The 26,601-nt window shown below is 39.6% G+C and overlaps 1 protein-coding gene across 1 annotated transcript in view; it reads right to left on the bottom strand.

The window, feature by feature from the left end:
• Nucleotides 1–356: 356 nt before the first annotated feature.
• Nucleotides 357–26,601, bottom strand: part of TES (testin LIM domain protein) — a 30,074-nt gene continuing 3,829 nt past the window's right edge. Inside the window, exons 2-7 of the mRNA XM_007432627.4 lie at nt 19,755–19,840; nt 15,501–15,753; nt 14,070–14,405; nt 10,170–10,385; nt 8,009–8,167; nt 357–3,134 (exon numbers count right to left, since the gene is read on the bottom strand). Coding sequence (XP_007432689.1) covers nt 2,943–3,134; nt 8,009–8,167; nt 10,170–10,385; nt 14,070–14,405; nt 15,501–15,753; nt 19,755–19,840 — 1,242 coding nt within the window. The 3' untranslated portion in view covers nt 357–2,942. The remainder of the gene's footprint in view (nt 3,135–8,008; nt 8,168–10,169; nt 10,386–14,069; nt 14,406–15,500; nt 15,754–19,754; nt 19,841–26,601) is intronic.

The raw sequence follows: 26,601 nt of genomic DNA on the forward strand, positions 1-26,601 counted from the left end.
TATTATAAAACTTAATAACAGGTATGTTTATAGATTTATGGAAGGACTTATCTAGGCAACTACTATTAAGGGTCTAGAGGAAATGGGTTGGGTTTTGTTTGTTTTTTTACATCAAAGTATAAAGCTTCAACTTACTTAACAAGCTCTTTTTTACCTTTGAACCCATCACCCCCTGCTGGAATAGTATGCTCATTACAATGGCCAAGACAGAAAATGAAACATACAATTTAAAGCTAGGAAAGCTTAATCCCAGCAAAATATTTTATTTGTGAGCATTTATTATATGCATACAGAATTCTTTAGTCTTAGAAGAGTTGAGTTGAATGAGTTTACAAGGTTTACAAAGCCAACATTCTCCCCTCCCACCCCCACCCCACTCTTTTGTGTGTATTTAGCATGCTACTAATTACATCACACTAAGCCAAAGCTTGGTACATAGCACTGAGTCAGCCCAGTGGTCAAACCAGGTCATTATTTCCTATACAAACTGACAGCCGCTCTCCAGGGTTTCACATAACGGAACTGACCAGTCCTACCTGGAGACCAAACCTGAAAATCTTTTGTATGCAGAGAAGAAGTTCTACTATTGATTAAGATCATTTTCAACACATTCCTAGTTTTTACTAAGCTTCTACTTCTCAAGAGAATGTCAAATGAGAGATGTGCTCAGCAGATATGAAATTTGGTAGCTTCTTGGTTCATCCACTTCAATTTCTGCTGGATATATATAGTTCACCAAAAACAAGTTCAGGACTCCTTGATTTTTCTGTATCACATTTAAACTTCTGAAAATATATCATGGCTGCTGCCACCCTGAATTCTTGATAAAGTATGTCCACATGCAAAATAACTGCCATGGTGAGGATATCATTGACTAGAAGACAAACTGGTAAGAGTGCTCCTTACCCTTTCATCTATCCCCTTCAGATGTTCCCTACAATCTGACAGTCTTTCTCTCTGTGATTACAGACACACACACACACGCATGCACATGCTTCATTCTAGGCAAACAGGCACATGCCCAAACAAACCAGTATGTGGTTTGCTGATCGAGTCCAGGGGCACTCCTAGAAACAAAATATGTAGGAAGCTGGCACTTTGTTTGACAAAAGACTAACTTCCCATTTATGTACATTATTTTAATTAACATCTCATTTGATATATTCTAGAATATATGAGGACAGAGGTGTGCTTGCTATATCTTATCTCTGTGACTGTATGTGCTTTGCTGGGCAAACAATAGCCTTCTTCACTCAAGTAGCTTCACCAAAGCTTCCACAAGTGGAGTGAGTTCTAAATCACAAGAGAACCTGCTTGCATACAGCAAACATCACAATTCAGAAATACCCCTTCCAATAAATGAAGAGGAGAAAGGATCTAGAAATTAGGGGGTGCCCAGCAAACATGGCCTCCATTCCAGCTTCAGAAGCAATTTACATTCTATGTGAATGAAGGCCCTCTATATCAGGGTTCCTCAACCTCAGCAACTTTAAGATGGGTGGAGTTCAACTCCCAGAATTCATGGTTGGCTGGGGAATTCTGGGAGTTGAAGTCCACCCATCTTAACGGTGCTGAGGTTGAGGAACCCTGCTGTCTATGGCTTTCCTTTGTTGACTTAACTGGCATCAGCAGCATGGTGTAAGGGGGACTAACAAACCCAGAGAGTTATTGCAGAGCATAAGAGAGCAGTTTAATTTTTTGGACTTTCAAAACTCACTTGGAATGGTGCAACCCATGTCCTCATCACTCAGGGAATTAATTAGAGCTCTTAATATTTTAAGAATGGTGCAGGAAAGAACAACATGCAATAGAAAAGAGCTCGTACTAACAAAATTTTTAAAATCCTGGGTTTGCTGGTATAACGATTCCATAAAATCAAATCATTAAACCAGGGAACAAAAGGCAATTGGGTCCCTATTACCAAAGGCCTTCGGATATTTTTTCAATGTCCAAGCCTAGCCCACGATCCTGGAATTTTATCACTGTCTCCCACACTGGTCCTAATCACGTTTGGTGCTGCTTAATGTTTTTCAGCATCAGCCGGAATTGGTGAGTGCTGCCCCCTGTGGTGGCGATGAGAGCTAGAAGGCTTTTGAAGGAATTAGCCGAATTATGCTTGAGGGCTACTGAGTGCTAATGCAAGTACCTATGCCTGGCTGTCCTGCAGGGTTCAGGTGTTGGAATGGTATCGCACCCTTTAAAATCTCCCTGAGCAAATTAAAATATCAAAAGCGTATTTCCTACACTCTGCTGTAATGGCATATGCAGGGAGTTGCAATAAACGGAGTACTAAATTCTAAGTGCTCTGCTCATGTGTGTATATATATTCATGGACTCTAAAATAATATGATTCAGTACGAGATTCATACTACAGAGATACTGTTAGTGTATTTTATTAGCTGGCAAGTGTGGGCATTTTAACACAGCACATTTAAAGGCACCAGGTTGGGAAATACCAATATAAGGCATAATGTTTACAAAGTATCCAATCGATATTTTGTTATTGAAGAATCTGTATAAAGCCGAATATAAATGAAAAAAGAAACTGAGGACTATAGGAGAAGAGTGCAAAGCCCACGGTCTTCCATATATTGTAGGATTCCAGCTCTCATCGGAATTCATTCTCATGGCCAACAGCCATTGATAATGGGAAATACAGTCCAACATTTAGTGGCCTAAGGTCACACCCCTCTCTAGAATAATTTTTGAAATATATGAATACACCGAGGTCCCTATCTTGAGAAACATCCTGCAACAAGAAATCATGAGCACCTAGAAGTGCCTAAGAATTAAAATCATAAGCAATCAAGTTAGTAATACAAAAATCTTTGGATTCTGCCATTTAATACTGCTGATTTTGTTAAAAATGCCCCAATACAGTAGACATGCAGAGGACTTTGAAATAAGGCAAAACTTGGTTTCACAGCTTGATTTCCTTCCCATTAGGACATCATCTTTTTCTTGCACTCCACTGAGCAGAAAACCATTCCTTCTACTGGCATGAACTTCTGGCCAATCAAACACTTGCTGCAGCAGGAGCACAGAAAGCACTCCGTGGCAGCATGCCAGTTGAAGCTGTTATAACTCACACGTTGAACTTCGGGGTCAATAGCATTGTGGCAGCCTTGGCAGACCTGGGGAATAAAGGAAACTTTCAGAGTTTGGAAGTAAGGAAGCCCAGGATATTCAGCACAACATAACCATAACTGACCAGTTGAAATTAGTCAACTTTTCTAGATCTAGCCCACAAAAATGCCAATGATCTCATTACTTGTAGTGCACTTAAATGTATGTGCATGTTTAGCATGTTACTTCTCCCCCCTTGCAACTACGCCCTCTTGCACCACGTTGAACTGATTTGAAGACTCTTTCACATTCAGAATGCTCTCTGAGAATAGTCTGGTTCACACCCAACCCCAACTTTAATGCAGGATTTGAAAGTTATGGTTGGTCAAACAATCTGTAGTGTTTTGATTCAGACAAAGTTAAACCACAGTGGGTGGTTTCCTAGTTGGGGTGGAAACTCAGAAATGGAATGAATAATTTTTATCCAGCATTGTATAAATACTACAGTATCGAAATAATACAATGTACAATGTAAGCTTTACAGCAATATAATAATAATAATAATAATAATAATAATAATAATAATAATAATCCATTTTGAGGGTAGAGTGATCCTCCTTGTCCTGCTAGATACTTCAGTATCTGATACTATCAACCATCACATCCTGCTGAGTTGCTTGTAAGGGTTGGCAATGGGGAGGATGGGGAGTGTTTCTGCTCCTTCCTTCCTAATTCCAGTCACTGTTTGTTGGGGAAGAGGATCAAGACCTTGTCCATGCCAATATGAGGTTTCCCAGGACTCAGCCCCTTTCCACATTTTGTTCAACATCTACATGAATCATCTCCATCCTAGGTGAAAGAACAGATGCCTGGAGGCTGTTAAGAGTCTGCCCACGGAATATCAGACTCAGGATCAACCAAGCAAGATAGAGTACCTCTTAATTCAGAAGCTGGCTGCTTCCAGGATGCTTCCTTTGAAAGGACAGGCTTGCAATAGCCTGGACAAATGATTATTGCAGGAAGAGCAGGTGGAGGCCATGGCTAAGAAGCCCTTTGTCCAGCTTCAGTGGATGCACCACTTCTAGCCTTTCCTGGAACAGAGGGTGCTGGCCGTGGCACTCATGTCCTTGTCAAGACTTGACTCAAATACTGCAGTGTGCTCTACACAGGACTTTAGCCTTGAAGACTCTCTGGAAACTTCAAATGGTGTAGAATGCAGTTCCCCATTTGTCAACAGGCCAAACCTATTACTGTCATGTTAATCTGTTCCTATTGTATAGGAGCTGCACGGGCAGCCAATTCAAGGTGCTGGTTATAATCTTTAAAGCCCTTTATAGCTTAGGACCTGATTATCTTTGAGACTATTGACTCTAAGTAGAATCTGCCTGCAATATATGCAAGCAGGGAAAGCATGTCACGAGTTTCCAGCAGGGACAAGTTGCTCATGGAGATGAAGTTGGCCCCTTCCCTGAGGATATTTAGAAAACATATTCATGACGGGCTGTTTCCAAAAGCCTTTGAGGAGTGAAAGAATTGTGAGGTTAGAATGTTTACTTCACTTTTCAGATCTTCACCCCTGTGGTCTATATTAATTTTGATCTCTTTGCATCCAAGTTATTTTATGGTACTGTACAGGAATTCTGTGAGCCAACAAAACACGGACCTAAGAATTCTACATAGGCAACAGAGGACTGGGCTGTTCCTCTACACACACACACACACCCTTTTCTGGCCTTGTTGTACACTATTGCTTCGTTTCTGCTTTGTTTGGGGCTCATTCATTCATTCATTCATTCATTCATTCATTCATTCATTCACTGATGTGGCTTTTAGAATGCCTCAGCGTGGCTGACTCAGAACTGCTCACCAAAGTCAGAATACAATCCACAAAATTGCAACATAAAAAATAAATATCACAATAATTCTATACTCATCAAACCTAGATTACAAACTAAAAAGTGAAGATCTGAAAAGTCACCCTGCAAATTCAGAATTTGAATACCTGCAACTCACCTACACACATCGGTAGCATCCTTTACATTTGTGATCATCTGTCCTTCAAACCTGAACATTTATGTGCTGGACAGTATTATTCTCTGATCTTCATGTTTATTTGACATGCTCACTTGTTATTCTGAATTGGCCCTAAAACAATTCTAAACATAGCAATGGCTTAATTTGTCTCACTGAGAGAAATGCTATTCAAGATGACATTGTATGCAGAACAAGATTTTTGCATATGGAAATAGTTATTTTGCTCAGCGCTTCAAAAAAACTTCAGCTTGGATACCACATTATGTAAACCGAAATCCCTGTGCTATTGCTTGGCTGAATACCCAATAACTATGCTATAGTTGTATATGGATCTATGAGTTCCTTAATATAAAATCTGAAAAGGTACAGTTCAGTCACAGTAGCTGAAATCTAACCACAAAAAGGAATATTTGACAAGATTTTTAAAAAATTAAAATTATTGTTATGGTTGAGAAAAATCATCACATGAATTTAATATTAAGTTACAATTCTAATATTATTATTTTGTGGGATTATCTAGGTGCAGATCCCACAAAATGCAATAGAACATATTTCTCAGTAGATCAAAACACTTAAATGAGCAACCAACAATCCATTCTTGTCTGATCTATCAGAACTAAGTGCCACTGAATTCAATAGTGCTTACTCCTAAGTAACTAGGTGGGAATAAGAACTTCAACTTAAAGAATCTCCAACCTCTGATGCTTACGTATCTATATTCAGCTTTAGAGTTCTTTTGGAATAATAAAATGCAGCAATACGATGGTTACATTTCCATTATAACAACAGACGAGAACTGCTGAGAATTCTGGTTTATCATTCACAAATACTAACTGACCACCTCCCTTCTCTCATTCACCAGCAAGAGCAGCTAAAGAAGTATGAATCCTGGATTCTTACTTCTCTACTGAGTCAATGTCAAACTATATTTTCAGACTCTGAGGATAAAGGAAGTGACAAACCAGGTATCTTGTACTACTTCTGCTTCACAAACTGGTGGGATATTTTAGACAATAAGATAATGTCCTTATTCACTGTTAACCTAACACACCATACTTAACATTTCTGGGGGAGGGGCACAGGGGATGCAACAATGATGCAAAGTGAGCAACAGCATGTTAAGAACATGGGAGCCAGGATCTTCTGATTTTCTTGGTTTGGGGCAGAGGATTTGGTTTTCCACTCTATATTAATCCTATTTGAAGGCTTATACTACAATTTTCTTGCGTTTCCTATCTCCGTGTTGCTGATTTTCAAGAAATATGTTCAGAGGGAGTTTTAGGGGTCACACCAGACCATTGGGGTTCAACTTGCCTACCCTGTTCTGCATTATTTGTGGTATTTCTAGAGAATGCTCTTATCTATGGGCATATACATAGATACTCCCATACAGAACACAGGAAGTTCTATTGATTTATGTCCCACCCTTCCTCCAGGAGCTCATGGGGTCTTACATGGGGGTCTTCTTTCATTTTTATTTTCCTAACAGCAACTCTGTGAGTGGGCTGGACTGAGAATAAAATTCTCATGGCTGAAGGCTACCTTGGGACTCAGTCTTCTTGATCTTAGACCAGGGCCTTAACTACTACCCAGCAACTCATACTGTGACAGATTACTGCTCCAAGATCATCAATACTTGCTAGTTAGTGGCTCTCCAGGATTTCAGGCAGGAGTTTTTCAACCCTGCCTAGAAATTGAAATTGAACTTAGAACCATCTGAGTGCAAAACACATGCCTGACTACTGAGCCATAGCCCTCCTTACTTCAGAGATGTGCTCAGAACACCATACAAGGAAAACTAGAAATTAATAATCACATTGTTGATGTTAGAGCACTTCCTCCACTCTAAAATAATCCATTTTTATATGCCGCAGGAGTAAGTCTCATCTTGTTTCTTCCTTTACAGTCTCCAGGCACCATGTCAGAATTTTCCCTGAATTCCTACCTAACCCAGAATGTTGATGTATAATTGGGTATCATTAGCATAGAGATGATCCTGTAAGCTGAATTGAGATATGACCTTGTCCAACAGCTTCATACAGAGGTTGAATAACAGGATAGAGAGGATGACCAACTGTATGGACAATCACTCTTCCCCTATTGCCATCAACTGGTATTGCCCACTTAGGAAGGAGTGGAAACTCTATAAAACAGTGCCTCTGACTATCAACACTTGCAGACAGTCCTGCAGGATAGCGTAGGTGACAGTACTCAAAGCTATCAAGAGATCTAAAAGGACCAGAAAGGGCACACTCCTACATCAAAGTCCTGATATAGATCATCCACTAGGGTTACCAGTGCAATGTCATCAGGCCTGGGGGTTTTTGGAAACCGGAAACATTCTTAGGTGGCTCCACTATGATTGATTCTGCTCTCTCCATGGGGTTTATATATTTTAAAAATTTTAAACTTTTTGATGACGTATTTTAATAATCACTTCTTTATCTTTTATAATGATAATTTTTATTTATTTGTTATTTAATTGTTCTACGCCGCCCAGAGTCGCTTTGTGTGAGACAGGCGGCTCTATAAATGTGACATATAAATACATAAATAAACAATTTCTGCTCCATGCCCAGAATTCCCATTCTGAATTCTGAATGAAAAAGGTCCTGATAATCTGGTTCCTTTACAAGTAACTGTACTGAAGTACCATCACTTTCTCAAAAACCTAAAAAGGAAGATTGGAAATCAGCTAGTAATTGTTACATTCTGTATTACTATATTATCCTAATTACAGTATGCCATCAACAATATTTACAGTGTGTAAGATTGTGCTGTTTCTTATTTTTCTCCTGGAGAATGGTCTTTCAAGAAACTACACCTGAAACAAGGTTTGGGAAGGTCCATTTAAATATGTAACTTTACACTGTAGTTATATATTCCAGGCAAAGCTAGTCTTTCTTACCACGGCATGATTCTTCACATAGCAGGGTTTGCAGATGGGCCTTTCATTAACCATGACGTAGATTTCTCCAGCCAAGACACAGTCACAGTCAAAGCAGCAGAAATGCTTCAGATGCCAGTTCTGACCTTCAGCTTGCGTATACTCGTTGTTGAAAATAAGCTACAGGAAAGACAAAGTTATCAGGCTCACATTAATGTAGCTGCAAAATTATTTTCTTCTGCCCCAGAAGATGAACTAAGACATGCTTCCTGCGTGCCTAGGTGTGACATAACTTGTTCTACTTAATACTTAGAATCTTTTAAACAAGACTTTCCAGGATCCCTTTTTAAAAACAGTGAAGATGAAGGGTAGCCAGCCTCTTCAGAGAAAAAAATAACAACAGATTATTTTTGTGCAAGGGTAGAAAACTGTGGCTTCCCAGTATGGCTAATGGTAAGGGTTTCTAGGAACTGTGGTATGGCAACATCTGATGTACTGAACTGGTTTTGCAGAATTGAATTCTCACTTAACTGATCCTAGGATAATTTGTCCATGAGGCATCCCATCTACATAGGAAAACAGTATGTAACAGAACTAAGAGAAGCATACATCAGTTTGTAGAGAAGAGTACCTGGACTGAGAGTTATAGCTAGGACAAAGCCTACCGATGAATTTTCCGATGGACTACAGAATAGCTCTCAGTTCAATATAGCATTACACTGAGATAAGTTCAGAAAAGAAATTCAGGGGCTTTTTAAGGCCACTGTCCATAATGATTGCATCACAGTTGTGGAATTTATCTAGGGAGCCTAAAAAAAACTGTTTACTTGGATTTTGGCTAGGTTGGTTAGAATTCATAGTTAACATTATAAAAATTTGTTTATACCATTAGATTGTAATAGACATGTTGGCAAATTATCCATAGGTTCATTTTAAATTAGCGTAAAGTGATGCACATTAGGGCAAAAACCCATAACTTCACACTCTGAGTTGGGTGAACCAATGGGAAAAATATTCTTGGGGACAGTTCAAAGAAGATGCCAACTCAGTATGTAGCAGCTTCGGAGTGGGGTGGGGGGGAATTCCATGCTAAGATCATTGGGAAAAGCAGTGAAAAATAAAATGAGAATATTGTAATGGCAATAAAGAAATCTTTGATATATTTGTATATGAAATACCATGTATGTTTCTGGTCACCACATTTAAAAAAGGATATAACAGAAATGAAAAAAAATGCAGAAGAGGACAATCAACATAACTGGGGTTTTAACACCTTCCCTATGAGAAACGGATAGAATGTCTGGGTTCTTTGGGTTGGAAAAAAGTGACTGAGGGAGAACCTGATTAAGATGTATAAAATAATGTAAAGTACTGAGAAGGTAGAGACAGAAAAGTTTTTTCTCCCTTTCTTCAAACACTAGGACTAGGTCATTAAGTGAAGATGAACGGAAGGCTTAGATAAAAGAAAGCATTTCTTCACACAGTTCATAATTAACCTATGGAATTCATTACCATAGGACATATAGTAACCTTTAAAAAAGGAGGGGATAAATTCATGGAGGATATTAAGGGCTATTTATCTGCCTCTAAATAACAGTTGCAATGGAACAATAGGGGAAGAGTGTCCTCTGGCCACTCTGAGAGGAAAAAATGCTGCAATAAAATGGGCCTTGGCCTGATCCAGGAGGGCTATTCTATCAAGAAGATTCCTAAAAACCTCTCTTAGGCAATTGGTCCATCCTCCATTTGCCAGAATTCAGCTGAATCCAATCTTCTTTATGATGGCTTCTATGCCTCATTTTCTACTTTATTCAAAGCTGGCTGGGAGTAGCAAAAGAATGCTTCTGAATTTGGGGACATGAGTGCACACATGATACTTAAGGTCAATCAGTGAAACTATTTCAAGAGTTAAAGGAATTAATTTGCCAATGGAATTCAAAGTTGCATAGAGATACTTAACTTTTTTTCCCTCTTTGTACAAAAAGAGAATCTGACAAAGCTAGATGCTAGAATTGCTAAGCAGAACCATCATGCTCAGATGCTGACCAGAGGATATCTTTAGGTCTGCTTGGCATCTGGTGGCCAGTCTTGGGAGATAGAAAACTGGGCAAAAAGGATCCTTGCCTCACAGATTATTAATTCTTCTAGGCACTAAAGGACAACCAAGGAGACTCTTGCTCACCTCATCACATCCAGCACAGCGGGGTTTTTCACTGTCACAGTAGTGTCGGCCACAATAGAGTTTCCCATTTTTCCAGAAATAGATCATATCTACCAGGAGTTCACTGCAGGTGCAGCAGACAAAACAAGCAGGATGCCAGAGTTTGTCATATCCAGCCCGCTCAGCATACACAGCTGGGTCACCTTCTTTCATATTTTGGTTGCACCGGAAACAGAACTGCGAGGAAACCACAAAGTCACACTAGGGTCTGCTTAAGTGGGAAATGAAACCATTATTTATTAATTTATTAATCACATTTGAAAGCCACCCACTCAGAACAACTCTTGGTGATGTGTAGTCTAAAAACATAAAAAGTTAGTACAACAACCAAAATGTGAAAGGGAAAAAATGTTCAAGTTGGGAGATAACAGAACTATAACAGCTAAATCAATCTCATCGGCCTTGCGCTATACCTCAGCCCAATTCCTGGGGAAAGAGCCAGGTCTTTAAGGATTATCTAAAAAAGATAATTGGGGCTCGGGGGGGGGGGTGTTTCAGGGCTCTTGTGGGGATGCTGTTCCAGAGGTTAGGTGCTACAACAGAGAAGGCATGCATCTTAGGTCCCATCAAAGGACACTGCTTAATAGATATCTTATCTTATAGGATGGGCAAACACCATGGGACAAAGACGGTCCCTCAAATAACAAGGTCCTATACCACAAAAGGCTTTATAGATGACAAATACCACCTTGAATTGCACCCAGAAGCCTACGGATAACCAGTATAGCTTGCATAGCAGAGTTGTTACATAAGCATGCTATGGCTTGGCCATACCAGTAGGACCACCACATTTTGGACCAGCTGAAGCTTCTGAGTCTACTTGAAGATTTGCTCCAGTTCCATTCTCAGGTCAAAATTCTTTAAGATAAACACTAGATTTTGAACATTTACTCAAAGTAGAGTAATCAACTCCATAGTAGCTTCTAGATGCTGATCCCTATAGACTGGATTCATGGATTGCCTAATGTGGGTTGGTTTGCACTGAACATGATTAAAAAATCCAGCCACTGTGCTTTGCAAGTCATGGATTATGGCTCAGTATATATGTACCAGACCATATGGCATGTTCAGCAAACCATGGTTGAAACAGACCATGTGTTCATCCAACCAAGGAATACCACATTAGAAAAAGAAGCTATATGACAGGGAAAAAGACTCCAAGGAATAAAGAGCAACATACATCCCCTTTGATGTACTGAAATACTTCATTATATTTCAAAGCTTTACAGAACATGGAAAAACAATAAAAGAGAAATATGGTCCTATATCCCACAGAGACTCACTTATCTCACTAACATCATGGCCAGTTAATGGCACCTCAATAATTAATTGCATTACAGAAGAAAAATTCATTCATTATGCTCAATTAAAAAAAAAACAGACAAAGGGAAATTCTATATCTTAAGCACTGCAAATTTAAAAAAGGAAAAAAAATGTTACTGCTGTCAATAGTATGAATTGCCTTGAGAAGGAATGGAAGATGATTTGACTCTATCACAGCTTCTCATGTTTACGCCAGAGATTTGGAAAATTCACGAGTCCTAGATCAAACCAGGCAGAATGGCTGCATATGTGATGAACCTTAAATTACATAACAGTTCATGATTTAGCATGGGATGGAAATTCTATGCCCCTCTTGTGGTCTAAACTACAACTTCTAGCAGACCAATCGTAAGGTATACTGGAAATTTAGTTGACAAATATGTGGCGTGCTAGTTGCTTACCATTCCCTTTTTGCAAATTGTATTTATCAACTTAGATTAACGAACAATGTGAGAAAGTCAGCTGTCATATCTCAGAGCTACTGTGGGAGCACAAAGAACTTTGAGTAGCAGGGGCAATCTTTCAGAATGTCCTAGAAGCAATACATGAAATCTAAATAAACTCCAAGATTCTTTTTAATCTATGCCTGGTTCATGTTTTATTTGAACAGATCTTCTAAATTAGTTTGTAAATCAGCCTGCAATGTAGCAAAGAGTCCAAAGACCCCAGAGGCTGACCAAACTAGTTTTATAACAGTTTGAACCCAGACATTAGAAAACATTTACCAGCAACAGACAAGAATATCATTGAAATATATTGTTTAGTATGGTTGCAAAGGAAAGTTAGAATACAACTACTTTTTAACAAAAACAAAGACATGTTTGTCATTATACATGAAAAGAACATACTACGGTTCATAAAATGGTGCCTTTCATGAATTCTCTATCTTTGGGAAATTTTGGAAGCTTACAATGGGCACAAGTCCCTGAAACAGTTCACTGCCCTCCAGGAAGTTTCTTATCATCTTCCAAAGGTGAGCAGACTTTCAGACAAAGGCACTAGGCTGTAACTATCCACCATTTTTATTTTCTAAGAGGGCTTATGACATTTATAATGGGACCCAAAGGCATTCTTGGAAATAAAGATACTTGGAGGCAACACACCAGTGTCATTTGTTAAAGTTTTTAACGATTCCAGATACATATTTTTGAAAGTCTGATGGGACAGGAAGCTTGGTGGGACTCCAGAAAAGATGCCTGGAGAACAGGCAAACTGGGGCCACAGGCATCATACTGGGAACCCCAAGTTATTCAAAAGGCCACAATTAAATAGTAATTTCTGACCCTGGATTGCCTCAATCATTCATGATTTTAACAACGTGGTTTTAACTAGGCACAGCATTGTCTGCATTTCAGAAAATGACAATATATTTAAATTAGGAAGCAGATATTTTGGGTCTTCTCTTTATGCCACTCTGGAGGAGAAGGAAGAGGGAGTGTCCAAAGTTCAGGTTACCAAAATTTCATCATATTTTTCTCTACCACAACCATGTGAGGATGCTGGGTTGAGAGAGTCCCTCCCATGAGTATCAACAAACTGAGGGGGGACTCAGTTTGGGTCTGTATACCATGCTGGCTTTCTAGTGTGCATGTTTGCCTGACTCACTGACTGAAACAGTGAGGAAGCTGTAAGTTCCATTTTAAAGTGGAGGCAAAACCCTTTTAAATTAATTGGGAAAAGAGGAAACAAGATTGGCTTTCTTTTGTTGGCTTCCATTCAATGTTCCGCTTCCTCTCTCCCCCTCTAGAGAGATTTGTTTTCCTGCAGGGTTATCAGTTTTCCTCTTGAAAAACATTAAAAAAAAAAAACCAATAACACAGCACACTGCTTTGGGGAACTAATGGCTCTCATCTAAATATAGCGCACTCACCAGCAAAAGACAAATATTGATCTCTATGCAGGTCTCCAGTTGGGCATGTTATATTAATATTTTTGTAAGAGCTCTACCATCTTCTACATGGTTGAATTGCTCTCTGTTGCTACCCAGAAGATATTTTAATTTTGAAGTGGATATTTTGGCTCAGATTTGCGGGGGGGGGGGGGGAATTGAGGCTATCTCAAAGATGGTGCCTACCTCTGAAAGTATTTAACCAAAGCCTGCACTGCTACTTCTCAGTTACTTGGTAAAAGAAAGATTCTTGCACTGAGCATGGGGCTAGACTAGGTGACCTCTAAGGTCATTTTTCCATTAAAGTCTAATCAATAGTAAAATTGTCTGATTCCATGCTCCCCTCTCCTATCAGTAACCTCCAATCCTGGTCACCAGAGACATTTATTTTTGTTCTATTAAGTTTAATTTGCAAAAACATCCCCTAAAAAACAACATCTGAAGGGAAGGATTTTCTGCAAGCTAAAACTCTCATCATTTTCAAAGAAGGCAAAAGCTGTAATACATTAAGCCATGAATGCAAGAAGTACAGTACTACGAGAGAATCAACCTCCAAATAATTTACTTTCATTGATCTGCAGTTCTGCTCCTGTTTGCGCACGCACTCCCTTCTACACACATCTACACATACACATGCATCGCCCACTTACATATTGAGTTCCTTTCTGGCCAGCCAGTTTGTCTTCCATGGCTCCTACAGTAGCGGAGGTTCCCCTCTCGCCATTACTCAGGACATTCTTCTCCCCGGTTTTGCCTTCCACTTCACTCGGAAGCTTGACATCACCCACGCCCAGCGCCTCGGTCTTGTATTTCTTCACAAACTGCTCCATCTGCTTCACCTCATTAGGTGTCAGCTCGTGGCATTTGGAAGGATCCTGATCGTGAGCAGGCAGCTGTTTGGCCAACTGTTTCTTTCGGTACTGAGCCCCTTCGGAGCCAGCCACGGGCTGCTTCTCCTTTGGAAGCATCTGCATATAGTGCCTTGCCTAAAGAGTCAGGAGAAAGTGCCAGAATTAATGGTCCATGGGATCCCAGCTTTCTAAACAAAAAAGGAAAGGAGATTAGGAGTGCTCTGCATGAATGGCTAATCTTCAGGGGGAATGGACAGCAAGGTGTGGATGATGGAGATGAGTCACTTGGGACAAGGAGCTAATTAATTTAGCTTCAGATTTTGTGTTATAAATGCGTGGCTTTCCTCCACCGCGACTTCAGCACTAACACTGAGTATTTTAGCTATTAGTTCGCTTTTAACATAGCTATGATTTGCTGTTGCTCCCCCAACAGAAAAAGGATCATTTTCCCAATGACAAAATAGAACAGAACCGACAAATACCTGCACTGAGTTTCTTAAATAATCCCTAAAACCTAACTAACCCCTTCACGTTTACAAGCTGCTTCTGTTTTAGATCACTCAGCATGACATTATATAAACTTAGGCTGGAAGCACTGAAAGGAAAAAGAAAAATCCCAGCAAGGCTATCCAACTATCTCATCTAGAAGAATCGTTTAATAAACCAGAGGGAGCTTTTGCTTTTGGTTGACAACGCTGCATTTATTCTGACCATATACAGTAACAGAAATGTGCGTGCTTGAGTGCTTTTCCTCAGCCTTTAAAGATGACATACGATTGTAGTTTTTTTCCCAGTGTGGTGTCCCATTTCTGGAAGTCATTTTCAAATGGTTCATTTGGGGATTCATAAATCATCCTAAGTGGCAGGAGATGTCTCCAATGTAATGCTTACTCCTAACTATTAACACAAACTCTCCTCACTTTGCCTCTTAGCCTCACTCAAACACCATTAGCTTTCTTAGGTCCAAGCTGCAAGCCAGTTGCACTTGGCTGCTTGAGAAGAAATTTACCTGAGATAACCATGAGACCAAATTCCTCATATCTATATATTCAGTCATGAATTATAGCTGGGATCATGTCATTTGCATATTACATTCATTTTATATACCTCCTGCCTGCCAAAAGAGACTATTCCTGACTTGCTTGTCTCCTCCCCACCCCACCATCAGTAGGAAGGGTAATTATTCCTCACTGACAAAAGAGTCTTTATGATCATAGGCTGATATCTCACCAGGGTCTGATTCTGAACAGGAGGTGCCCATTCGTAAGTTACTGTATTGATGGACACGTTCTTCTTGGCTACCACGGGATTAGTCAGTATCATTACATTGCGCTTATACATGGGAATCCCATCTGATTTCAGCTTTGCAATTAGAGTTGTATACTTTGTATCCTCAAAGAGCTTCCCCACTTTGCGGTCATCTTCATTACTGGTGGGAACATCATGCTCCTCTTGTCCACACTTGCAGTTTCGACATATTTTTCTAGGTTCAAAAGAGAAGCATAATTTAGGCTGCATAAATACATGGAAATAGAACTGGTCTTGTAGAACTTATTCATCCCAGCAGAGTCTCAACTGTACAGCCCACAGAGGCCATAAGAAATATACAGTGGGGCAAAAAACTATTTATTCAGCCACCAATTGTGCAAGTTCTCCCACTTAAAAAGATGAGAGAGGCCTGTAATTTTCATCATAGGTATACCTCAACTATGAGAGACAAAATGGGAAAAAAAATCCAGAAAATCACATTGTCTGATTTTTAAAGAATTTATTTGCAAATCATGGTGGAAAATAAGTATTTGGTCAATATCAAAAGTTCATCTCAATACTTTGTTATATATCCTTTGTTGGCAATGACAGAGGTCAAACGTTTTCTGTAAGTCTTCACAAGGTTTTCACACACTGTTGCTGGTATTTTGGCCCATTCCTCCATGCAGATCTCCTCTAGAGTTGTGATGTTTTGGGGCTGTCGCTGGGCAACACGGACTTTCAACTCCCTCCAAAGGTTTTCCATGGGGTTGAGATCTGGAGACTGGCTAGGCCACTCCAGGACCTTGAAATGCTTCTTACGAAGCCACTCCTTCGTTGCCCGGGCGGTGTGTTTGGGATCATTGTCATGCTGAAGGACCCAGCCACGTTTCATCTTCAATGCCCTTGCTGATGGAAGGAGGTGTTCACTCAAAATCTCACGATACATGGCCCCATTCATTCTTTCCTTTACACGGATCAGTCATCCTGGTCCCTTTGTAGAAAAACAGCCCCAAAGCATGATGTTTCCACCCCCATGCTTCACAGTAGGTATGTTCTTTGGATGCAACTCAGCATTCTCTCTCCTCCAAACACAACGAGTTGAGTTTAGACCAAAACGGTCTGACCATATGACATTCTCCCAATCCTCTTCTGGATCATCCAAATGCTCTCTAGCAAACTTCAGACAGGCCCGGACATGTACTGGCTTAAGCAGGGGGACACGTCTGGCACTACAGGATTTGTGTCCCTGGCGGCATAGTGTGTTACTGATGGTAGCCTTTGTTACTTTGGTCCCAGCTCTCTGCAGGTCATTCACTAGGTCCCCCCATGTGATTCTGGGAGTTTTGCTCACCATTCTTGTGATCATTTTGACCCCACGGGGTAAGATCTTGCTTGGAGCCCCAGATCGAGGGAGATTATCAGTGGTCTTATATGTCTTCCATTTTCTAATTATTGCTCCCACAGTTGATTTCTTCACACCAAGCTGCTTGCCTATTGCAGATTCAGTCTTCCCAGCCTGGTGCAGGTCTACAATTTTGTTTCTGGTGTCCTTCAACAGCTCTTTGGTCTTGGCCATAGTGGAGTTTGGAGTGTGACTGTTTGAGGTTGTGGACAGGTGTCTTTTATACTGATAACAAGGTCAAACAGGTGCCATTACTTCAGGTAATGAGTGGAGGACAGAGGAGCCTGTTAAAGAAGTAGTTACAGGTGTGTGAGAGCCAGACATCTTGCTTGTTTGTAGGTGACCAAATACTTATTTTCCACCATGATTTGCAAATAATTTCTTTAAAAATCAGACAATGTGATTTTCTGGATTTCCCCCCCCCCATTTTGTCTCTCATAGTTGAGGTATACCTGTGATGAAAATTACAGGCTTCTCTCATCTTTTTAAGTGGGAGAACTTGCACAATTGGTGGTTGACTAAATACTTTTTTGCCCCACTGTAGCACCCTTCTTCTTCCCTTTTGAAAAATTGTATTTAGCAAAATCCGTGAACGAATGTCCAGAAGCACTGAGGACGTTTCTCAGTTACCTACAATTACTAGAAGTCTTATTATTTGCTTTACCATCTAATGAGTCTATGACAAGGACTGTTTAGTAGCACCCAAATTTCAGAACTTGCTGTTATGGGATGTAACATGAGTTTCTTACTTGTTCTGTTTTCAATGGGTAGCAAAGTTCTGTATAGACAAGAATTAAACAGCATTTGATATTTTGTTCTTCACTAATTTAAAGCTCCTAATTTTATTGTATTATTGTACTATTTCAGTTTCTCTATCCTTAGTTTTTATAATGTACTTAATTGATTTTTGTCTCGGTCTACAATTTTTTAACTATAGGTTTTCTCTTTAAATTATATTTAAATACAAAAGAGAAAAAATACAGTACAATTTACATCCAAACAATTAGGGAAGCGATGGTTACATTTCAGCAAAGTTTAAAATGTGCTGCTTTGAGAATAATTTTAATTTAGGCCACTACCTACCAAGCTGAAGACAAAACAAAACTATTCAAGGCTATTGATCTTGAGACTAAATTGTTACCACTAGTTTGGGAATAGCATCCCTTTCTATACCAACAGGCCCACAGCAACGGGATATGGGGCTGCTCTACTTTCTGCTCAAGGCCACCCCCACAGACTTCTGCTTGATCACAGTAACAGATCTAACCCAGCAGGGATATTCTGATGTTCCTATTATTAAAAGCAACTTGCGGTCTCTTCTGCACCACAACATAAACATATGTATTTCCTACCCAAATTTCTGAAAATGTTCAAGGATATAAAGGGCTTTATTCACATCCTTCTTTCTTTATGTGAGCAACAAGAAAGATTACAAAATCCAAAAGCACCGATGCACAGTTTCAGGCCATATATGGTGAGACACCTTATCCTAAAAGAAGTTTGATGAACACCATCATGCAGATTTAAGGTCTTGCCTCTTTTCCATCATTAGTCACAGGACAGGAAGGGAAAAGTACAGAACTAACATTTTAGTTACAAGGCCATTCTCACGCAAACAATCCATTTTTCAACCTTTCTATCCTTAGTACAAAAATCTATGAGAAGGACTCACCTATTATTAATAAGAATTATTTCAAATAATCAGGAAAAAAAAAACTCTTTACAAGGGCAAAGAGTTGACCTGTTCTCTCCTTTGACAGAGGTAATCCTAAACTTACTTCATAGAGAGTAAGCCTCCTTATTGATCAGCAGCTTGGTTGTGGTACAGTATATCAGAGAACATTGTCAGAGGGAAAAAAAAATCAGTTCCTAAAGATGTAGTAGAGCTTTCTGTTTCTGATTTGACCAGCATAAAAGATTCAAATTTCTGCCTTTCAACATGTGTGTGTGTATGTGTGTGTGTGTATATATATTTGATCCAGTAGTTTGCATCAGGCATGTCAGAGTCATTTATTCAAGGCTTTTATCTTGATATCTTCACATAGCAGTAATTTAAATTCCTCGACTGGTATGTTAGGAACTTTCTTTATAGCTTAATGGAGGGTTTTAAATTTTTTCCTCATTCATAGCAAACATTTTACTGTAACAAGTGTTATACTCCCACCTAGTGGTACAATATTAAACTGTAGGCTCTAAAGCAAAACATATACCTGTCTGTCTGTCTGTCTGTCTGTCTGTCTAATAGCTTTATGGCCTTCACCAGATATGCCTGACTTGAATCATGCCCACCTGTGTGCCTCTAAGTGCCACAGGGTAATGCTGTGATCCCCAATGTAATGCTGAGGGTACTAATATGCTTGCAGAAACATCCTTTGATACCTACCTGGCTCTGTGCCCCACCTATTTCATTAGATTATTTACCTGTACAGAGGACCAATTTCAAGCATAATCTTTATTTCCAAAAAAATGATTCTGGGCCTTCCATGTTCCCCAGAGACATTCTTAGAACATAAAATTAAGTAGCTGCAGACCAAATATTTGCAAGTATGCCCATCTGATAAGTGGATGTTTTCTGATTCGCTCTACCAATTATGTTGGCCATTTGGGGAGAGGACCCGTCACATACTCTTAAAATTCCAAACATAGCCACTTTCCAAACTTCATTCTTGTTTCAGAACCAAGGTTATTTCTTAGCATGAAATGCCTTAGATGACAGATTTTATCTGTACTACAATATATATATATATATATATATATATATATATATATATATATGTATATATGTATATATGTGTGTGTGTGTGTGTGTGTGTGTGTGTGTGTAATTTTACCTCCAGAAATGTAGTTCAAATCCTTCACATTTATCTTTACATTTTAAACATGGGGCTCCAAATCCTTCTTCATGTCCTAAGCCCATCTAGAGTGAGAGAAGCAGAGAAAGGGGGGGGGGGGAGAAAAAGCCAGTATTAGCATAATATTATTATAGGCCGTATGATCTATTTCATTGATGGGGAAGGAGTGACATAATTCCAAAATAAAATAAAAATTTGTCATTTTGGCATTGCAATGAAATAAATCATGCTATGATGCTTTATCTGGGTACCCAGAAAAGATTACAATCATGATAGAAGAAAAAATATACAACACATTTTTTTGATGACGGATGCTTGTCTATACATATACAACTGACCCTTTTCCATTAAAGGCTGGATTTCAGAAGAATGAATATCCATTATTGGTCTGCCTGTACATTTTAGAGTGGCATGTTCACTTCATTATTGTACATTATAAGCAGTACCTGAAAGATTCATAGCAAAGCACAATCTGTACTACAAACTAGACTAAAAACGGGAATTTGAGCATGGCAACACATCTTTGAATCAATGGTAAAAAGTTTTGAACAATATCTTGTTATATAAACTATATCTAGTGTTAATTCATTTGGCCTTGTATATTTAACTTCTATAGGTTTTCCAAAGAAAAATAAATCATTTGTAATATATTGCAAGTTCCAACCAAGTTCTGGTTGGAATTTAGAAAGTATACAGGTAGTCCTTGTTTAGCGACCACAATTGGGACTGGCAACTTGCTCGCTAAATGAAGTGGTCACTAAGTGAAACTACAACTGTGCTTAAGATCTTACTTCAGCTTTCCTTTACCTTACAGACCTGCAAAGGTTGTAAACATGAGGATTGGTCATAAAGTTACTTTTTCATCACCGTCGTAACTGTGAATGGTTGCTAAACAGGGCAGTTGCTAAATGAGGACTACCTGTACATAGCTCTCAAGAAGTACTACTTTGTGTATTGGTTATTGTCAGGAACTAGTTCCTGGCTACTTAGGAGTATTTAATTGGGCTGTTTAAACGATTCAGAAAAGAGCTTTATGAAACACTTCTTTGAACCCACTGTTCAAAGTGTTGAGGCAGCTGCATTATTTGAAAGCTCAGCACTGCTGCTTTGAGTTTGTTTTCTGGTCTTCTGAGCAAGCTGATCCCAAAGCTTTGAAGGGATGAAGCCACCGCAACCCTCTTAGCAGTGGGTTCAGAAGGGCACTTCTTTTGCTTTGCAAAGAAAGGGGCCCTCTGAATGATTTGCAGAGCTCTGATATCAAAAGCCACTATGAAGTAGTTATCACAGCTTACTCTGACTTGTGTAGATTAATAATTAACAACATCAACTGATATTGGACTGAGTAATCCGCAAAGAAAAGCAGATAGGACTCAAAGCAGATTCCCCACTCCAGCCTAAGGTGGAGGTGTAATTTTGGTCACTATCCCTCTACCATTTTTTTAGGGACACAAGGCATCGCCAGTGAGATAGCGAAACTCCTTGCTGCCAGTTGGAACATCCGGTTTGTGAGGTGCTGAACCGCACAACTCTAGATCCAGCCCATTGTGTTTTAAACAATGACTGTTATTTATTTAGCAATACATTTATAGCAAAATGACGTGAACTGAACTGTTCATGAAACAGGCAGCTTATAGCACAAACTGTTATAGTATAAACGATTATAGTCTAATGATCTAAAATGAACGGTTTAGATGCTATATGTATTAGGTTTTAATTAAGACCAATTGATTTATGTAATATTGCTCTGTTTATGTACGACTATTCTTTAATCACTGGGTTTTAACCTATATAGAAAAGCAACAGTGATTAACAGTCTACCATTTTCCTTAATTCAGCCATCGGCTTCCTTTTGTAGTGGCCATGCTTAATCCATTCTCAGGATTAAATGTGTACAAGAGCTTGAATGTAATCTTTCCATACCCTAATATAACTTAAGACCTATGCAAAATGTATGTTCTGTAACAGTGCTCGAGCCAGCAGATTTACTGGGCAGAAAATAAATTGCTTTTTTTTTCTTCTTCTGGAAACAAACAATACAAACCTACTGCAGTCAGCAAGTGGGCTTATCCCAACTTAACTGCATTGAACTTTGAAAGAAAAAGTTTCAAGACAAGCAGATCTCAAGCATGGCTTCATTCATAATCATTGTTACTGCTTACCTCAGAACATGTGTTATAACTGCTAGAAACTATACATTACATTGGACTGAAACTATACATTACATTGGACTGACATGGAATTATTTATGAACACTAAAACTAACTTTCCAACATATCCAAAAACTGTAACAAATAGGCCCGTGCCATGCCTAACGGAGGATGGAATCAATTTCTCCATAAATGGAATCATGGAAGAAACTAAGATACATAGGTCATTTGAAATGTTGCCAGAAGAGATTTCTGTATGTCAGTTGCTAAAAATTCTAAAAAAACATCTGGCATTTTAAACATATTGAGTCTGATTTTAAACCCGTCTGCATATGAAAGGCATTATAAGTGTACTGATTGAAATCATCTGTTGCACAGTGCCTTTATGACTAAAATATGACTTCAGAGCCAAGTGTTATAAATGGTTACAGGCAGCCTAATGTTTGAAGAAAAAAAGGGCTTGCTTTAATCAGCTTGGAATGCTTCTGGGGAGTCAGCACTGGCTCACTTCTACGTTAAACTGCATTGTCCAAAACTCAGTCTGCATCTGGCGTCACTCAAATGTCTCTTACCTTACCTTCCTTTTGCTTGGGAGATACGCTGTCCCTACAATTCTCAGAATTCTTTGCTTAACATGACTACTTTTACCTTAGCCAAAAAAATCAGCTCTCTCCAATAGATTGCCTCCATGTTGCTTCCTGAGAGCGTCAAGGAAATAGAGAGTAATCTCTTGAAAGCAAATGCTACGCCATGGACTGGCCAGGAAGCAACCCTTCACTTCTGCAAAGATAGATACCTGGGGTCCCAATTACTTTAGGCTTGGAAGGTTTTACAAGACATGCTGCTTAAGAGGAAAGGCACCCTAACCAGCCCACCTTTTAATACCCTCAGTTGAACAGTTGTAACTTGCTGGAACCATGTGTACAGAGCCCACAGCTACTTTACGCTCCACATCCTAACAAGAAAATGAATCCATCCACTCCTTTGGTTTCCCACCCAGGTGCAATCTTGCCAATTTGTGGCAAATCCCAGAACACAGCCACAGAGACTGAAACAATCACATGACCTGCCACAAGAGGCTATAGAAATGGTACAGCGACACCAAAGCCCCACCCATCCCATTTGAACATCTTAGACCAAACCATCTCTACTTCAGGACTCTCATGTAGCTTACAGAGTTAGGAATATACAAGATGATTTCCTTCTGCCCTGCTGAAAAAGAAAATGCCATCAAGCCCCTTCAATCAATGATCAGGTGTAATTTGTTCATGAACTCCGATAATGGGAAATGATATGAGAACCCTACTCTTTCAGGCTCATTTCTTTGCAGAACTGGATCAGATTCTCATTAAAGAAGAATGATTATTTCACTTTCAGAATGAAATGAATGAAATTTCACTTTGCTCTTCTTGTTTTATATCTTCCAAATATGAAAAAAAGAAACAGGAGGACTGGTTCCCCCCCCCCCCCGCTCCCACTGATTCTGGGAACATTTTGGATTAAATGGGAATGGGGGAGAATTTTATTCTTCTGAATTATCCAATGTTTACTCCACTGCAATTCAACAGACTTTTAGTGGTTTACATATACAATAAAACAAAAATGAAAAAAAAATACAGAGATATAAAAACCATAAAACAAGCAATACCAAACAGAGGAATCACAACCCAAACCCTGGAAAAGCTCGGATTCCATCTCCCAGAAAGTGATAAAGATAGGGGCAGACCTATCCTTAAGGAGGAGGCTATTTCAAAAGTCTAGCACCACCAAGAAACAATTCTGAGCATTGAACCCCTGACTTCCTGAAACTGGGGAACAATCAGTTGCTTCTCCCTGCATGATCATAATGGTCAGGCCAACTTCTGCAGGGAGATGTCCTGTAGGTAGTTTGGTTCCAAGCCATAAAGGGCTTTACAGGTTATCACTAGCACTTTAAATTGTACCCAGAAGCTAACAGGGAAGGGGTGCAAGGCTCACAGTACAGGGTCACATGCTCTCAGCGATAACTGCCAGTGAGCATCCAGGCTATTGTATTTTGTATCAGCTGAAGCTTCTGGATGGTTTTTAAAGGCAGACCCAAGTAGGCTGCATTGCAGTAGCCTAGATGTGTGGTGATGAGGGCAGGAGTCACTATTACAAGGACCCCTTATCCCAGGAAAGTCTGCAACTGAAAACCCAGTCAAAATTGAGCAATGACCCCCCCTGCCCATGACCTCTATCTGCTGCTCTAGCAGGAGCTGTGAGTCCAGAAGGACCCTCAAGTCATGGATCTGCTCCTTCAGGAGCAGTGCCTCCCTGTCCAAAGTAATCAGTGGATCTGAAAGAGAACCCCAATGCACAAACAGCAACTCTGTCTTACTTTGGTTCAGTTCCAACTTGGTCTTCTTGATCTAGATAGGACTTCAGCAGCATCCCCAGTATGGTCTGGGGTTGTGATATAAAGCTGGGCATCATTGGCATACTGATGATACCAAACCCCCAACTGCCAGATGAGCTCTCCCAATAGCTTCATTTAGATAGCAGAGGAGAGAGGACGGACCCCTGCAGTAGCCCACAGGGAAGTAGATCTCCCCTCTGCAACTATCATTGTCTGGTACAATCTGCTCAGCAAGGAGTGGAACACTCATTGTGTTTCCAATCCCCACCCCTTTGCAGACAGTCATAAAAAAGGTCACCTTTTAGAGTGACCAATGCCATCGTGGTCTCATGCCCAGGCCTGAATCCTGACTGAAATGGGTCCAAACAATCCATTTCCTCCATGGAGCGCAGCAGTGGATCCCGAACCACTGTCTAAGCAACCTTCAGCAAAAGAGGGTTAGCGATTGAACGGTAGTTGTCTAACACAGATGGACTCAGGAGGGCCTCTTAAGGAGGGAATGTACCATGGCATCTTTCAAAGCCACAGGCATTTTCCCATCTCACAAGGAAGTATTAATAACCTCTTGGTTCCATGGAACCCCCTCCTCCAGTCACCCAAAGGATCCAGGAGGGCTGAGGATCCAGCCTACAGGTAGACAAGATCACCCTAGAAATGACCCTATCCACTTCCTCAGATAATGCAGCCAGAGAATACTCCAGGCACCATGCTAGACCCTGCCCCTGTGGAGTCCAGACTGCATTTGAATTCTGCATTTTTGAAACATAGTTATAATTTTTTAAAAAAATCACCATTCTCTGCAGCTTAGAATGCAATTTGCAAACCAAAAAAAGTATTTTGGGGAAAAGTCTGTTGTTTGTAAAGATGATGCACATGTGGGATATATTCCTTTTTTTCTTACTGCAGTATATGCAAGAAAATTTACTGTCTTTCTTCTTCACATTTTCGAAGACACAGAAGGGAAACAAGAAGGTGATAAATGCAAACTCGATCCTATCCTGGCATCTTTCTCACCAGTAGAGCCATAACTGAGAACTCTTAGAGTTGAAGCCCACACAGCCAGAGGTGCCCAAGTTCCAGAACCTAAAGAACATACTGAGCATATATAGAAACACAAAAAAATGTATTGCCATTAAACACAATCTGAATATAAACACTATGGAACATTTCTTTGATACAGCAAGGTTTTAAATGGATTGGCTTTTCGGTTGAAAAACTTACTCTTTCACGTTATTATTTTGTACTCTTAGGTTATTTTATTAGAAAGATTCCTTGCCTGTAAGCATCACCACACATTGCTTGCTTAGCCCTGCTCTGACAGAATTCCCAAGTATAGAAGTAAACTGAGGATTTTATTGCGTTAGTGCCACTTCTATAAAATTGCCTTGGATAGTAAAGCAACTGTAAGTTTGTTAAGAAGAGGTGGTTTCCATTTGGCCTCACTTCAGACAAGTTGTGTTCGATGATGGCACTGAACCCAGCTTCAGAGTAATTAAAGTAGTGATTTCCATGTTTGCTTGTTTCCAAGGTAGCAGCCATAAAGCAAGTAAAGCTCTGGGAAAACAATGACCAACTAGTACTTTGCAGTAAACAGGAGTCAAAACTTCATTCCCGTATGTTAAATAGCACTTGTACAATATAATTTTAAGCCAGCTTGCATTTTTGCCTCTCTTCATTTTAATTTTTCACACATCCAAGAATATACTCCAAATCAAAGATTTATCATCTGAATAGAAATATCTTTTATTTTCCAAAGAGAGAGGGAGAGACAGACAGACAGACAGACCAGGAACACTCATGCTTCTGTGCCAGTTTCCTCTTTCCCGAGGTAAATTATGTCAGCTTAGCATGCAAATGTGATCCGTGTCTGTGACCTGCTGACATATGTTACGGAGTTCACCAGTGTTACAGATAGGGCAACACAGACCCCAGCCTAGAACAAAAGCTGAGCCAGGAAGCATTTAATAAAGGACAAACTGGATTGTTCTTGGCAGCTCTATTGGTGAAATTGATGTAATATATGCTGGGGATATATAAAATGTCTATGTGTATGCAGATAGATACACACACAATATACACATATTCATATATTTGTACACACATACTATATACACAAACACACACACAGCCTTTAAATCATTATTTACACACCCACACATATAATGGGAATAACTTTATTTGTGGAAGAGACCTGACTAATTTTAAAGACACCTCTGGCATGGTAAAACATCCATTGAAATGGGTCTACTACTGGATTTATTAAACAGTGACCTTTAAAGCTTGTTGGTGTTTAGGATCTGGT

The sequence above is a fragment of the Python bivittatus genome, unplaced genomic scaffold, assembly GCF_059951505.1.
Source record: "Python bivittatus isolate LINGU-HERP-01145 unplaced genomic scaffold, Pbiv_v1 ctg000330_np1212, whole genome shotgun sequence".
In the NCBI taxonomy this organism is placed as follows: Eukaryota; Metazoa; Chordata; class Lepidosauria; order Squamata; family Pythonidae; genus Python; species Python bivittatus.